This window comes from Vulpes lagopus, chromosome 1, assembly GCF_018345385.1.
Source record: "Vulpes lagopus strain Blue_001 chromosome 1, ASM1834538v1, whole genome shotgun sequence".
Classification (NCBI taxonomy): Eukaryota; Metazoa; Chordata; class Mammalia; order Carnivora; family Canidae; genus Vulpes; species Vulpes lagopus.
In genome coordinates this window covers 151,261,784-151,278,493 of record NC_054824.1, presented here as the reverse complement: position 1 = coordinate 151,278,493, position 16,710 = coordinate 151,261,784, and the positions used below count along the sequence as shown (strand labels likewise).

The 16,710-nt window shown below is 40.9% G+C and overlaps 1 protein-coding gene across 1 annotated transcript in view; it reads right to left on the bottom strand.

Annotated features, from left to right (window-relative positions):
- Positions 1-15,495, bottom strand: part of AKT3 (AKT serine/threonine kinase 3) — a 313,971-nt gene extending 298,476 nt beyond the window's left edge. Inside the window, exons 1-2 of the mRNA XM_041751210.1 lie at positions 15,420-15,495; positions 4,579-4,742 (exon numbers count right to left, since the gene is read on the bottom strand). Coding sequence (XP_041607144.1) covers positions 4,579-4,624 — 46 coding nt within the window. The 5' untranslated portion in view covers positions 4,625-4,742; positions 15,420-15,495. The remainder of the gene's footprint in view (positions 1-4,578; positions 4,743-15,419) is intronic.
- Between the last annotated feature and the right edge of the window lie 1,215 nt (positions 15,496-16,710).

Sequence of the window (16,710 nt, the reverse complement as noted above, 5' to 3'; positions counted from 1 at the left end):
TGTTATCTCAATTAATACTTACCATTTTGTAACTGCTCCAACAATGTACAGAAAAAAAATTTCAATATTATGTTACCAGAACCAAAGTTAGGAAAGCATTTGTCCCACATAGTACCATTAATTATCCTTAAGCCTGCTTTTTTCCTTTTCTGGGATGATATTTACTGAAGAACAACTTATTTACATTAAAAATAAAAATAAAATGAGATTATATCTGGGCAGCAGCTAATAAGAACTGATTCATAAATACAAATTTGAGGAAAAGGACTTAATACTCAAAGTTAAGGGCTATTATAACTCTTTTTGTCAATACTTTTATTAATAGTTTAGAAATACTCTATACATATTAGCTCATAATGCTCATCACCACACTCTGAGGTAAAAAAGGCAGATGTTATTGAATGTATTTTCAAACCAGTATACCCAAGTTCAGGTGATGATCATCTATTTGCCCAGGGTAAACAGGCAGCAAATAATAATGCATAATGCTCTTTAGAAGAAATTCTCTGAACCAAAATATGGCCAAACAACAATAGACTACCTAATGAAATGCTTGACTAAAACACAAGGTTATTATTAAAATCATACTGAAAATCTCTGAAGGAATAAATTAAGAACGGTGGAAAGAAAGAATGCCCAGTTTGGCTTCCCCTAATATTTCAACTAATGTTTCCAAAGTACAGTTAAAACTACTATCATAAATCTTCAATTCAGTGAATCTAACTTGTCATAAGTATAGGGAAAATCCATAAATTGTACAAATAGAAGACACAACCAGCAACCTCAGTCTTTCCTTCACAAGTATAAACACACCAACAAGACCACCAGATACTTGAGGAATACAACACTACCAAAAAAGAACCAGAATAAATAAACTGAAAAAGTTATTCAGAGGAGAGAAAAAACTTAAAGTCTAGTTAGTGTCCTAAGATTAAAGATTCTATCTGTAAAATAAGAGCAGGTGGTTATGAACTACAAAGAATTCCCAGAATTATAAAGTAACAGCTGAAATAACTCAGTAAAGGGCTCAAAGAAAAAGTCAAGGAATCTTCCAGAACAAGGCAGGAAAATGAAGACATGGAAGTGAAAGAAAAATTGTAAAACCAGAGCAATGATATAGATGTTCTAGTGGAAAAAAGCTGTAAAAGAATACAGGGAAGAAAGGAAGGGAAGAAATAATGAAAGAAATACAGAAGATTCCCCAGAACTGAGGACATATAAAAAAGGGTCCACCAAATCTTTATAGGATAAGTTAAAAAGAACTACATTTCATAATGTCAAGGATAAAAAGGCATGGACAGAACAAGCTTCCAGATAACAGAAACAGGTTACCTAGAAAGAAATTATTCCTATCAGCATTAAGCCTCTTTCTTTTTTGTTAATTTTATTTATTTATTCATGAGAGACAGAGAGAGAGAGAGAGAGAGAGAGAGAGAGAGGCAGAGACACAGGCAGAGGGAGAAGCAGGCTCCATGCAGGGAGCCCAACATGGGACTCTATCCGAGGTCTCCAGGATCACGCCCAGGATCACGCCCTGGGCTGAAGGTGGCGCTAAACCGCTGAGCCACCCGGGCTGCCCCAGCATTAAGCCTCTTATCAGTGAAACTGGTTCTTAAAAGGTAATGCAAAGAAAACTGTCTCACAACTGAATTCTATATCCAGTCAAGGTATGTACCGGGTGTGAAAGTGAAAAGCACATTTTTGAATACTCTGTTAATACTCCCACATATTTTCTCTGAGAAAGTACTCCAGGAAATTTTTAAAAATTAAAAAATTAAAAAACTTCTATAACATTGTAAAATAAATCCAAAACAAATAGTGGAAAGACAGGAGATCTAAGAAAGCACAGACTGTGCCCAAGAATGCAATTAAATAACATGCTATTAGCTGAGCATCTTACCCAGAAAAAAGTCAGTTTACAATAGAATATCAACAAATACCATGATAAAAAGCCAGATATGCAAGTGATAAAATGAAGAAGGTGGACAATGGGGGCAATGTGGCAACTAGAAAACCCATGAAAAACAGTTACAGCCCAAACTAGAAGCCAAACTATAAAGTACATCCTGATCTTGAATACCAACATGGCAGAAGGAGTTCATTTGTTCTCCATGGCTCCCATTGTACCCATCACACTACTTTTTGCTCAGCACTGGATGGTAGTGTTTACTTATCACAAAATTGATTATTGCTTCTCTGAATCAAAGTGTTACTATTACAAACCTTGACAACATAAAATAAATGTCCCCCCCTGGTAGGGAACCATGAGGAATTCAGGGAAAAACTGTGAAGGGTACTGATTTTTCTCAACTCATAAAGTGGCAAGTTCAGAGATGATGCCTAAGTATTTTCTAGAATTAAGAGTGTAAGTATTGAAAGTATAACCATAAAGCCTTATCAATCTCCTTCAGGGAAGTAAGAAAAGAATAGGTATTACACATTAAATTCTGCATTTTTCACAATGGTGATACACTCAATTATGTGAGATTACTCTATAAAGTTTAGCATATAATACATAAAATTGAAATAATAATCACCAAAAAATTAAAAATAAAAAAAGGTCTAAAATGGCTATCTTTGAGGAGAGAAACCAGTTTGAAGAGGTAAAAGGTAGAAAAGACTTATATTTATCATTTTATACCTTTGTGTCCTATTAACCAATGCAGGAAAAAACACAGAGAAACCTTTGTCCATTTTTTTCTTGTTTCTGTATCCCATGCACTATATATACCAACCTTCTCTTATGGTATTTCTTCAAGACACAATTAATCAAACAAACTCAAGAACCACCCTAAATCTCTGACAAAATGCAGTGACAGCAATAGTTTACACTGGTGTTAAAACTCAAAACAAGCCCACATCCATTATCCCCATAACGGTCTTATTTTTAGAGATTAATAAGTATTACCCCAAAAGGTTTAAGTGATTTGCCATGACAAAGAAACTAGGAAAGGTAGTATAAATGTAATAGACAAGCTGAAAAATAAAGGAAAAAATGCCTTCATACAGTAGTGAAATCTGAAAATCCCTTCTAAATTTAAAATAGAACATACAACAAATAAAACTTAACAATAGTTGGCTGAAACAGTTTTTTATCATGAAACACACTTACCATATGAGCAGCAATCTCATTCCTATGTTATTCCCCAAGAAAAAATGAAAATACATCACACCAAAACATGCACTCTCTTGCTCATAGCAGCTTTATTCATAATAGCCAGAAACTAGAAACAACCCAAATAGCCATCAGCTGGTAAACAGGTGAATCGTGGTATGGCCAGACTACGGAATATGCCTCAACAATAAAGGAACAAACTAATGATATACACAACATGGATGAAACCTTGAAGTATTATGCTATGTAAAAGTAACCAAACACAAAGGGCCATATGACTCCACTTATAAGAAATATTAGAAAAGGAAGATTCCAGTGGTAGTACATCAGTAGGCTATCAGGGTTGAGGAAAGAAGACATAGGGGAAAGGGCACTTTGGGGGTGATGGACATGTTTGAAGTCATAACCAAGGTGCTTGTTACACTACCATATAAACGTAGCAAAATTCATCAAAATGTACACTTAAGACTGGTGTATTTTGTTATGGAAATTATAACTCCATAAGGATAATTTTTTAAAACTCAGTCATACATAATCCCATTTAACTACTGACGACAGCTTTTCAAGCATAGGAATTACTACAGATCCATAAGGGACATTGAGATCGCTATTTAAAAGGCAACTTTTAATCAGAAAATAGACACAGTACACAGGAACTTAAAAGTCCTGAGAATGAAATAGTCCTTGTTCTACTCAATTTGGCCACGTGGATAAACACTAGTTGCCTGGCAACCAGTCTACATCCAGATTTCTTAAAAAACACATTGACCACATTAGCAGGTAATCTCAAAGAGGATAAACTAAGCTTTACGTTGAAGAGTTCTTCTTCAGTGTTAAAAAAGAATAATAACACATATGAATTATTTATCTAAAGTAGCAGTGAACAAGAAATACTAAAACTAGATCATGAAAAATAAAAACATGAAATGAAACATAAACACACACACAACACGAAAGGCCTTTCTTCTTTTGGTCTTTCACTTTAGGACTTTCCTTAGCTAACTTACAGGACTGCCAAAGCCATTGAGTTTGTGGGTGAACTCTTTCCCCTTTTAAGCCTATAAGCCCCTCCCCTGCTACCACCCAAACTGGCTTAATATAAATGTACATGTCTTTAAATGCATACAAGTCAGACACTTTTTTAGATACTAAATCACCCAAAAGACACCTCTGTGGATGGCTTGAAAACACAAAACACGAACTTTCCACAACATGCAGCACCCAACATACCAGAAGGCCAAGTTTTCGTTAATGCTGATGATAAATGATCAAAATCAAGAATTACAAAGAATCCCTAAATAACAAGCAAATCCTAACATATATGTTAAATATCATTTCTCTCTTACTGGACATAGTATGTCTGTTAACCTGGTGAACAGCTTCAGAACAATTATCAACTCCAAGGACACCGCTGTTAGCACACTTACCAAGCATACAACTTTTTGGCTTTGGTGAGTACTTACCCCTCTTCTGAACCCAGCCTTCTTTCACAACGGTAACATCGCTCATGATGGCTCCCCTCTGAGCCCCCAACTTGGAGAAATGCTACTTTGTGGTATCAGCTTTGGGGTTTGGATTCTCTGCTGCTGCTGCTGCTGCCCTTCCCACTCTCTAGTGATGACTCAGCCTGGAAGGAAGTATTGAAGAAAGAATTTCTTTTTTTTCCATTCTTGCAACTCACATAGCAATAACAAACAACTAATTCTTTGTAAATGTCTTCAACTGGCCTGACCTCACATAAAACTCTACCTCCTCAAACTGGGGAACTTATTTATTCAATAGTTCGTTCTATAATGAAAGCGCTTCCCTGGTCTTGTGACAGATTTCAAGTGATAGTGAAACTTTTAACCTAAGAGGTTGTAACAAAAAATGTCTTAAAGAAAACCAATGTCACACCTATACAAATAATACAGAAAATCTGTTTGGTGCTATGTGTTTGAGGTGAAAAGGGAAGAAAATGAAAGTTAAGTGAACTAAAAGTACATTATCACATATGTCTAGTTTCAAAATCTCTGTGGATTTAGGAATATTTATGGCAAAGCAACTGTGAATGTTTTTAATAGCTGTATTTTATGTATAACACAATGTGCTAAGAAACCAACACATGTATACTTACTCTGCCTTATTCCAAGAAATATTTTAGACAATAGATGAATTAGAGTACAACAAATTTTTAGATTACAATAAACATTATAAATGACACAAAATTGATTATTTTTTTAAAATACAGGAAATGAAACAAAGGGAATATGAAAGTGGAAAAAATATGGAGTCTCCAAGATGTGTCAAGAACAAGTGCTTACATCTATTATCCTCAGGTAATCCTCAAAATAAACCTATGAGAGTACCATTAACTTCATTTCAGAGATGAGTAAATTGAGGTTCACAGAGATTAAGCAGCTTGCCTGGGTTCAACACAACTACTGAATGATGGAGCCCAGATCTGAAAAAAAGGCTCTCTGACTCCAGAGCCTGCAGTCCTAACTCTAAAACTAGACTGCCTTCAGATAAAAAAAATTAAAAAAATTAAAAAAAGCCAGAGTAAAAGTCTACATATTTGTAAAAGTGGGGCCACAAATTTAGCAGGAGAGCTTTCAGGAAGCAATGCAAATAAGAAAACACAATGGGTCTCGGTATTTACAGCATCCATAAATATTAAAAAAAAAAAAAAAAGTTGCTGCTTCAGAAGGAATCCATTTTTTCTAGAATAAAAATCTAAAATTTATCCCATGGGTCTTTGTAAGATACCTTGTAGTGTAACAGACAAAGTCCTCAAAAATGTCCCTATATATACAGTAATGAGTTTTATAGGGCTATTTCTCATTGTCCCTCTCAACCTAAAAAGGAAAAAGATAAAATGGAGTTAAAAATATTTCCACAGAAAGGGACCAAAACATGTGGTCCAGGGTACACTGGCATTATGTGGTCCAAAAACACAGGCAAAGAGTTTAGATAACCAGAAGAATGGATGGAGGGACTGCAGAATTATACTGTTTTCTCAGATCGGGTTTTGACAAATAGTCCATAGTGGCAAGTTCAAGGTCAGACTTCTGAGCGACTATCGAACTAAATTATGGCTCATTTTCCAATGCAAATTAAGTAGAAAGCCTAATTCACTTAGCAGTGAGGAATCAGGACTAACACTCTTAAGAAAGCCTGACAAAGTCTGTGTGGCTGAATAGCAAACCAGCCCCATATGTGCCTTTGGCACTTACAGGTAAGGCCAAGACTATCCGCAGAATCACTGGTGTCTGCTAGTGCAGAGAGTCTAAAGGGATATTAAAACCTGGGTCTATTTTCCCAAAAATATGTTTGAAAGAATTCCAAGAAAAATTCCAGAAAAATACGAGAAAAATGATGAAAAAAGAAAAAAAATTCTTTGGTCAAATAGTTCAGAAAAATTCCACAAACCATATCTTTCTCTTAGAACATCACAATTAACATATTAAAGATATAAGATGCGTATAACCTCATGTAACTCAGTAAATCCTAAGCTTACTGAACCCACAGGGCTCTTTTTTTTTTTTTTTTTTTTTTAGTCATATGTACTGATATCTAGGGGAACATGCTTTGAAAAATGGCCACATAATTCAAGACAAGATTTATTACACCGTTAAAAAAGAGCAAGAAACCTTCAGTAAAGAATCGAAACATCATTTTAGTTTGATTTAGGTAACTTTCTGAAAACTGGCTACCTACAGAACGAGGTAACTAAAAAGGTTAGCTCCTTACACCACATAATTATAAAGACATTAAATATCGGGAGCCTGAGTGCAAACTGATGACTTTAGAAGGCCTCTTTGGTAGCACCTGTAGCAAAAAGCCTCATCTCATTCAAGCCATTATTGGTTTGACTATAAAATTACATTATCTGGGTAAAAAAAAAATTCCTATCTTAATATTCTTGGTATTGGAAATGGAAGAGATCAGGGACCAACATTTATTAAGAACCAAAAAACAATACAAATTCAAGAAACATAGATAAAACATATCCCTTTCTATTAAAATAATCTGCATTACAACACATGTTCTAAAGAACACTAAAAAAATACTTTCAAAATTTATTCCATTGTTTTAAGCTGACATTTCATTGCTGGGATCTCAAACAGGTAAGGACCTTCATTTTACAGTTGAGGAAACAAGAGTCCAGATGGATGAAGAGACTTGCCCAAGGTCACACAGCTGCTTTCTGAGGAAACCAAGACCAGGCACATGTTCTTTCCACTAGCACTACCCCTTCACTACAAAACAAAACAGTGAAATATGCAGATCAACCCAAATCAATGAATTTTCTTTTAAAATGGAACTGTTTTGGGGTGCCTGGGTGGTGCAGTCCGTTTAGCATCTGACTCTTGGTTTCTGCTCAGGTTGCTATCTCGGTGTGCACGGAGCCGGCTTCAGATTCATTCTCTCCCCCCCCCCCCCATCCTGCCATTCCCCCCCTCAAATAAATAAGCCTTAAAAAAAAATAAAGAAAATGAAACTTTAAAAAAACTTTTTACATAAAAATGTTTATCTGGTACTTATATATTTAGATTAGACTGCTAAACGGATGTTAAATCAACAGGACAAAATTTACAATCATCATCAGGACCACTAAAGCCACTCATTATAGAAATGGCTTTATCCACTTGCATCTTAAGATGTTACCAAATTCTACACATAATACCCAGCTTTAAAGTTGCTCCTGGGACTCTCAGCTAAAATGATATTCTTTGAAAATAGCTTAAAAGACATTTAAAAGTATACTACTCCAGAATTATGACCAATAGGCTAGAAATAAATGCTATCTTGTGTGCATAAACTGACTCTTAAGCAATGCACCATATTCTTTGGTTTAATTTCCCTATAGTGGCAAACCTCTTGCACTAAGTCATCTATGCTCTCCCACTCAGTGTTCCATGTTGCTAAAAACACTAATCTGCAAAATGATGAGCTGGACATGAACTTCACCTCCTCCTACAGTCCCAACTTCTTCAGAAGTATGTTTCTATCCAATGAGCTAACAGGCAAAAATTTGGTTTCTTTTTCTTTTAAGCCTATTGCATTAAATATTTCATTGCTGAATAATCTAATTTTGTCTATTCTTAAAAAAAATGTCATACAAAATTCTTGGCAGATTCAATTTAGAATTTAAACAAAGCAGTTACACTAAAGGTACTTTCATTCAAAACTATTTGAGAATTTGATAACAGCATTTGAATATCACTTCACAATTTACAAAACATTTTCACATCTTGTACCTCATTCAATAGCATTACTATTTAGTAAAGCAATTTGACAGTGCCTGGCACAGAAGATATACCCAACAAATACAGAGTAAATGAATGAGTGGATGAATGAAAGAGCGAAGATGTAGCTTTACATAACTAATGAAGGACAGACAAGACAAACCAATATTGTAAGTCAACAGAGAGAGGGGTATTAAGTCATCTTGAAGACAAACCTGAACTCAAATGTTACGAAAGCACCTATACAGAAATAACTTAAATTATAATAAACATTCTTCCTTATTCATTAAAGTAGATTTACCATAGACCTGCACTAATTGTGAGGACTAGCACACATTAAAATTATCTTCCTTTTCTCTGTGTTTGATACTTTTTGTTGAGATGAGGTCAAGTTTCAAGTCCGAAACAATTAAGCATCAACGATGCTCAAAGTTATCTATTGTGGAAGGAAAAAAGAGAAAGAATGACGTATTTTCTTAATGATATTTATAAAAAAATTTTTAAAGATGTTTGTTTACTTATGGCAACAAACCACTCAGTTCTAAGCACTAAAGTTCTTCAAACATCTTTCTAAAATATCACTCAAGAAACATGTAATGTACATATGTAGTCAGTAAAAAAGTACTGATTGCCTACTCTGTGAGAAGGACCACACTGAGTATATAGAGAGGCAAGCAAAACAAACTTTTTAAAAAATCTTTTCCATGTAATAATTTGTTATCAAAGTGCTTTTACGTTATTTGCGAATTTGACTAAAAACAAATCTGTACAGTAGCTACTGCAGCTACAATTCTGAACCTAGGAAACCTGTGACCAACCAAAAATGACATTATTTCTTCGCTGTTACCATAACCAGATAGTGACAAGTAAGAAGAATGACTGCCTACAATCCATGTCTTCTATCAGTTTGGTATGCTTTCTACCAAATAACCCAATATGAACTCTCAGATGTATAATAACATTTGTGAATCACTTAAAACACTTCTTTGTATTGAAATATTTTTCAAAAGTCCAGTAAACACAATGTTTTCAAATAAATTAAAAATCAAATATAACCGTGGCATCATAAAGGAAATTATACCAACAGAAGACTAGAAGGTTGACAAAGTTGAAAGGCACAACAGCAATTTTCTTTTTTACAACCTAGAACAAGATTCACAGGTTGGCAATTTCCTACATGTTAATTCTTAAGTTTAAAGCCACTATACTATCTATAATACAACTTGCTCTAAACTATATACTTCGCTGTAATTAATGCTATGTAGAGTATACTTGCCCTGCACCACAATTTTTTACATTCTTTAGATATGCCTAGTCCAATTAAATTCGTAAAGGACAACTAATGTGCAAAGACAATAGAATCTTGCTTCTTTGAAACACAAATGACTATCAAGGGTAACCAAAATACAATTCTATGGTATCTCCCAATTTCATGAAATAAGTGAAACTAACATATGCCATAATAAATACATAAGGTTATATAAAAATTTTTAAAGGGTTTGAGGGAAAGGAAAAATACTGAAATGAAACGGAAATTCAAGGCAACTTGCTCTGTACTTCAAATAACCCTCAGCCAGCCTGTCCTTCTTAAGAGTTGTTATCCTGTTCATAAACTTGTCCTATGGGAAAGTGAGCCAAACAAACGATATATTTTGGATCCTCTCTTCAAAGTACAATAACAGATTCTGTGGACTTTCTTAAAACTAATAGATATCTTCACTGTTCCACACTATAGGAAAATATTTGAATAGGCACATAAGCAAGATTTCTAACTTTCAAGCAAAATTTCAGTCCTTTCAAACTGCCAACTCTCAAAAATCAACTTTGCAAACTTTTAAGTATGTATACAAAAACGGAGAGTATTTCCCCCTTCTCCCTACCTCAGTTTAGGACATCTAAATGCCATTTCAACCAACACATCCATTATCAACCAAATAAAAAAAACAACTTGTGCTGGGTGCTATATTTAATATTCTAATTTGAAACAACTAGGAAAATGCCTATTGGATTCCCTTGTTTCACCGAAAGCCCTGAACAAGCTACAGACAAACAATCCCCTACATTTCTCATATGAAGTGTGGCTTGTCTCTGTCTCTATGTGAAGGCACCTGTAATGTAACAGCAACAGGTTGAAGGTTGCCACTCAAAGAATTTTGGTTACACAGCTAGCCATATTCTTCCAACACACATTTAAAATCCTTCTATAATCTGCCTTGGGGACCTCCTCGACAATAAAATGAAACAAAATCTGCACATATACACAAAATACAATTGGTATAAGATCCATTAAGTGTCAGGAATCGGCTTGATGGATTTTTACCCCGGGGTTAAACCGAGAGTTAACCCATAGTTATGATATCCTATAACAAAGCTTATTTACCACAACAGTTCATCAGAAAGAACACTGGGCAGGCCCAGAAACTGGGGTCCCTGTTCCCAACTCTGCCCCACTGGAGTGATGCTACTTAAGGTCCTTTAATTCTCTGTGCTTCAATCTTCTCAGCCATAGAAATTAAAGTGTAGCACTAGACAAACTTAAATAGCTTCACAGCTCTTCCAGAGCTAATATTTAGGATTCTTCGAGTTCAAATCTACCACGGGTCTACTTCACTTATAGATGGCATTTCAGGGGACACTATCATGATTATACAGTTCCTGTCCTCAGAAGTTTAATATGTGGTTTGGAAGATAAAACATCCAAACATCAATTCCACTAACACAAAACCTGGACTGAACTCCAATACTGGCAAAACAGCATCCTCCTCCCCTTCCCATCCCCCAGACTCACGAACAGAGTCAGAGGCTTTCTTAGTTAACATAGGAGAGAAAATTTCTCACTTGAAAGTCTTCTAGGGATTTCTTCTGGTAAATCATTTGGCCTTTTCCTCTGAACATCAGCAAAATAGACCCATTTACAAAAAGTGAAATCACTGCAGTTGGTGATAAATATAAAGAGAGTACTGAAAAGCCAATCTCCAGGTCAAGAAACATACATTAATTTGTCTATCAACTACCATTTGAAGGCTACCTGGCAAAAGAAACGCGTTTACATCTAAACACCAAAAGGCTATATACCACTACAATAACATATGTAAACATCTGAGGCATTTAACCTGGCCTCTGAAACAACTGAAATGAAAAAAGAATGTTATGGATCTGTCGATATATAATTATTTTACCATATTAATGTGATTTCTGTGGAAATTATTGCACTACATTACCAAAACTGGTATGTCACTGGGAAATCTAATGGTAGGTACCAGCAACATAGGAGAAATGCTAAGGAAAAAAGTGCTTCAGAACAAGGAAAGTGGGACACCCGCGTGGCTCAGGGGTTGAGCGTCTGCCTTCGGCTCAGGTCGTGATCCCAGGGTCCTGGGTTCAAGTTCCGCATCAGGCTCCCCAAGCCTGCTTCACCCTCTGCCTAGGTCTCTGCCTCTCTCTGTATATCTCTCATGAATAAATTTTTTTTTTAAATCTTTAAAAAAAATAACGAGGAAAGTTCTACAGAAATGGGAGTTTATAATTCTGCATTAATAAGTGTCTTCTCTTGTGAAAACCACCTCAAAAGTAGCAGGGGCTGTTGTGAAGATTAAACCAATTGACACACGTTAAACACACACAACAGTGCCTGGCACATGGCAAGTGCTCATCAGGCCCTGGCTGGCACTGACTCTAAAGCTGACCTAGCGCTGCCATAAGTGAAAGACCATAATAAAATTGTCTGTCAGTTTACATCAGAAGATTCAGGGCTATCCTTTCCAGGTGACTACATAAGAGTATATGCTGTATAAAACCAGGATTCAGAATACCAATGCACACTCCTGAAACCTGGATTTAAAAACAGGGCAACTCCAAATGATTTAAATATTCTAACACAAATCTACAAAAATTCATTATGTGCAAATTTATGTCAAGAAAATAAAAAATGCAAGTCAAATTATAAAACCGATTTGGTCAAAACAAATTAAATGGTTTCTTTTTCTGCCTTGTCTTTTACAGTATTCAAATATAAATTATTGTAAGTTAAGTATCTTTTAATGCTTAAAGCGTAATCACACTATTAAGACAAGATTCTATCAAATCATGCTAAAAATGCGATTAACACGAGTTAACAATAATTGCGTTATCTTCCCAAGGATGAATTATTTGAACTAAAAAGTGTAACAACAAAAGAAAGTGTAGCTATCTTTTCACAAAAATATGCAAAGTTCATCAAGTAAACTCTAAACTTCCACAATATCAATTTGTAAAACAGGTTCCTCTTTTTCAAGAAACCCAAATTGTTGGAAATTTCCATTGAATTTTTAAGAAATAAAATCTCTCATATGTTTAAGTCAAAAGCCAGAGTTTAAAGAATCTTAAATCCCTACTTTGCACAAGAGTCTATTATGCTAAGTACATCTGTCCTATGATATGTCTAACCAGAACATATTTAGATTTGCCATGATTCTGAAAACAAATTCTCATATCTAACAGTAGTAATCTTGTGAATGAAATGTAAATAAGAAAAGTTTTTTAATCAAACTAGCTCCTGGCACACAGTTCACACTCTAATACTTGCTGGAATGAATGAAATCTTATTTAAAATATTTTTACTGCTATAAAATTACATAAACTGAAAGTCCAAAGCTGAACCCCCTTAAGTACCTTTACATACACAACTTAGAGTTGTCAAACTAAAAATTAATTTTAAGTTGGAAAACTCACTAAAGTAATCATTACAGAAGTAATCATTACAGAAAGACTAAGTATAGAGGGCAAAATGAATAGAAATAATAGTTTCCTAAGTTTTTTGGTAGAAATACTTTGGACTAGGTATTTTTTTAATTCTTTTTTTTTTTTTTCTTTATTTATGATAGTCACAGAGAGAGAGAGAGGGAGAGAGGCAGAGACATAGGCAGAGGGAGAAGCAGGCTCCATGCACCGGGAGCCCGACGTGGGATTCGATCCCGGGTCTCCATGATCGTGCCCTGGGCCAAAGGCAGGCGCCAAACCGCTGTACCACCCAGGGTTCCCTATTTTTTTAATTCTGTAGGAAAACCTACTACTGAAAACACATACCGCAAACATACAACAGAACGCTACAGCTGTACATTCATCTAAATTCCAGTGCTGTCTCATTCATGTGATATATGCACTCCCTCACTTTAAAATTAGAAGCTCAAGCCAATCAAAGATATTGGGGTCAGCCCTAGTGAGACAAACAAGAAGCAGATCTTCAAATACAACCTCCTCGGTAAACTTTCAAAATCAAGATTGTGTGTTGGCAAAAGAAAAAAAGAATAAAAAAAACCCAACAGTCCCAATGTATATACTCCAAATTATTATGCATTCACCTTAAAAAGCTAATCGTTTACTAAAAACTAGATTTCGTGATTAAAAAAAAAAAAAACCACGTTCACGTTTTACACAACCACTTCCTGGATGTGTGTATTGGTTTTGGACCACCACCTCCTGGAATATTCATATTCATTTATACATATTTTGCAAGGATATTTAAGTTCTGAAAACAAACTTTCCTAAACCATGTTTATTAGACTCATCTAGCTTTGGCTTTTTCAACTATTTCCTAACAATGTATAACCTAATTTAATGAGCTTCCACCAAAAACCAAACCCCAGGGGTTGGCTAGTAATTTACAGCCTACTAAAAGATATAAAATGACCATGCCTTTACAAATATGGAACATATGTCTAACTTGATGATTTGAAGCAGTTGGCAAGGTATTATTAACTGCAAGAAGTCATCATCTCACATGTTTTTGCTACGAGATGAACTAGAAAAGTGTGAACATTTTCTTAATGGTACTACTTAATACAGACACACAGGTTTCGCTGCAAATTTCTACTTGAAAACGTAATCAATTACAAACTGCTGGGCTCTCGACCAATTACCACACTGGTGAAATGGGTTGGTTTTATTTTCACAACGTTCCCTTGATGCAAGAAATGGGAGCATCCTACCCTTGGCTTATGGGTAAGCCTTTCCCCCTGCTTTCAGAAAATATACAGTAAATACCGGTTTTGAAACCCTGGCCCCAAAGAGACTCAATTCAGCCTAAGTGAAGATCCCCGGGTAATCCCAAACAAGGAATGACCCCGCCTGGAAGTCAGGGTGTACACGGCGACCAGCCAGGCTTCAACTTTGGGCTCTTAGGGCCCAGCAAGCATCATGGCTGATGCAGACCGATGCGCAGGAGGAGGAGGAGGAGGAGGTGGACGAGGAAGAGGCTGGTTTGTTTACTTGCAGCCTGAGCCGCCGCCGCGCCAGCAGCGACAGCATCACTGGATCCGCCAAACCCAGCATCTTCCGCACATTTCTATTCTTAGCACACAACTCCCAAGCGGATTAAAACCCCACTACTATTAAAAACACAGACGAGCACGTTACCCACCTCCCACACACACACACACACACACACACACACACACCGCCCCCCCCCCGCCCGGGCCGTCTTTTCCTGCGCGCCGGCAGCAGGGGAGGGTGGGGAGGAAGGAGACCCCGGGGGACGCCGGTGCATCCTCGCCTGCACCCCACCCCGCGCGCGCAGACAGCCCCCGCGCCGGGGAGCGCGGCAGACGGCCCCCTCCCCCCAACCCAAACACGCCGGCACGGGCCGTCCCCGCGTTATATAAGCCCGCCGCCGCCCCCGCCGCCGCCGCCGCCCCCGCCCGGCCGGGACCCCCCCACGCCGCGCGGCCCGGGCCGGCGGGCAGCGGGCGCTGCGCAGGGGCCGGAGGCGCCAGGGCCGGGGCAGCGCAGACGCGGCCGGTACCGCTAGGCCGGGAACACCCTCCCCGGCCCCCCGCGCGCCGCCGCCCCCCAGCTTCCCCCGGAAAGTGAGGGGGTGCCGGTGTCAGCGGCGCCGGGCATCCCCCGGCCTCCCCACCCACGCCCGCGCCCGCGCCTCCGGTGACCCAGCCCCCGCCCACGCCCCCGGCGCGGTGACAACCCAGACGCCCCCGCCTCCCCCCACACCCACCCCCCGCCCTAGGGAGGCCCGGGGCCGGGGGCCCGGAGGGAGAGGAGGCCCGGCGGGGAGGGGGCGAGCGGGGGGCGGTGGCTGTTACCTGCAAAGGCGGCGGCGGCGGCGGCGGCCCCGCAGCTGCTCGGGCGGCGGCGGAGGATGGAGCCGGGGGGGCGGGGGGAGGAGAGGGGGCGACTCGGGGGTCCCCCCTCCCTCCTCCTCCCCTCCTGTCCTCCCCCCACCCCGCAGAGCCTCTGGCCCCCCTGGAGCCCGGTGCGGCCGGCGGGAGGGCAGGCGAAGGCTGCAGGGGAGGGAGGAGGGAGCCGGCCGGGCCGGGCCGCGGAGCTGGAGCGGGAGGCGGCGGCGGCGGCGGCGGCGGGAGGGGAGGGCGGAGGGAGGGCGGGCGGGCGGCGGCGGGGGGAGGAGGAGGCGGAGACTCTACATGGGAATCGGATATCGGCTACAAATTCAATTCATCACCAGAAAACACCGCTCGGGCGGGGGTCGGGTCACGCCGGCGAGGCGGCGGCGGGCGGAGGCTGCGGGGCCCGGGGCGCGCCCGGCGCGGGTCGGGGGCCCGCGGCCTCCTCTGGGGGGGAGGGGGGCCGCGCCTCGCCCGGGGGACCCCGCCGCCGCCGCCGCCGCCGCCGCCGCCCCGCCCCCTCCTTCCTCCCTCCCGGGCCCCGCCGCTGATCGCTGCTCGTCGCCGCCGCCGCCGCCGCCGCCGCCGCCGCCGCCGCCGCCGCCGCGGGGCTTGTTGTTGACTTTGAGGAAAACTCCTGACGTCAGGGGCTGGCTCTCGGCGACTGGCGGGAGCGGCTTCCCCGCGTCCCCGGCCCTGCCGCCGCCTCGGCTCCCCTCCCTGCCGCGCCCTCGTCCGCAGGCTTCCCCGCGCCCCCCAACCCGCGGCGCCCCGCGCCCCCTCTCCTCTCGCGAGAACATCCCCCCCAGCCCGCCGGAGCCGGCAGCGGGGGCAGGCGCTCCCGGGCGGGAAGTTCTGGCGGTGCCCGCGCCCTCGTGGCCCGCGGCGGCCCCCCGAGGCCCGGCGGCGCCCCCGGGGAGGTGGGCGGGCCGCGGCCGCCGCGCCCCCCGCGCCCCCGCGCCCCCGCGCCCCCGCGGCCCCGCGCCCCCCGGGCTCGGCCCCGAGCGCGGAGCCTCCTCGGCTGTCGGCGGAGACCTGGCGGCGCGGCCCGAGCACGCCTCTCCGGGGAGCCGCGGCCGCGCGGGACCGGCGGGACTCTCCGAACGACACCCTTCTTGGGGATACTAGTTTGCGTGGACTTGGGGGAAGCCATGATGCCCTGCATTCACTGCGGAGGAGATGGCCATCTCTTTCCTGTGAAGTTCACGGCTCCTGAGACTGTTTGCAGTGGAGACGCGGCTTGTGCAAATGG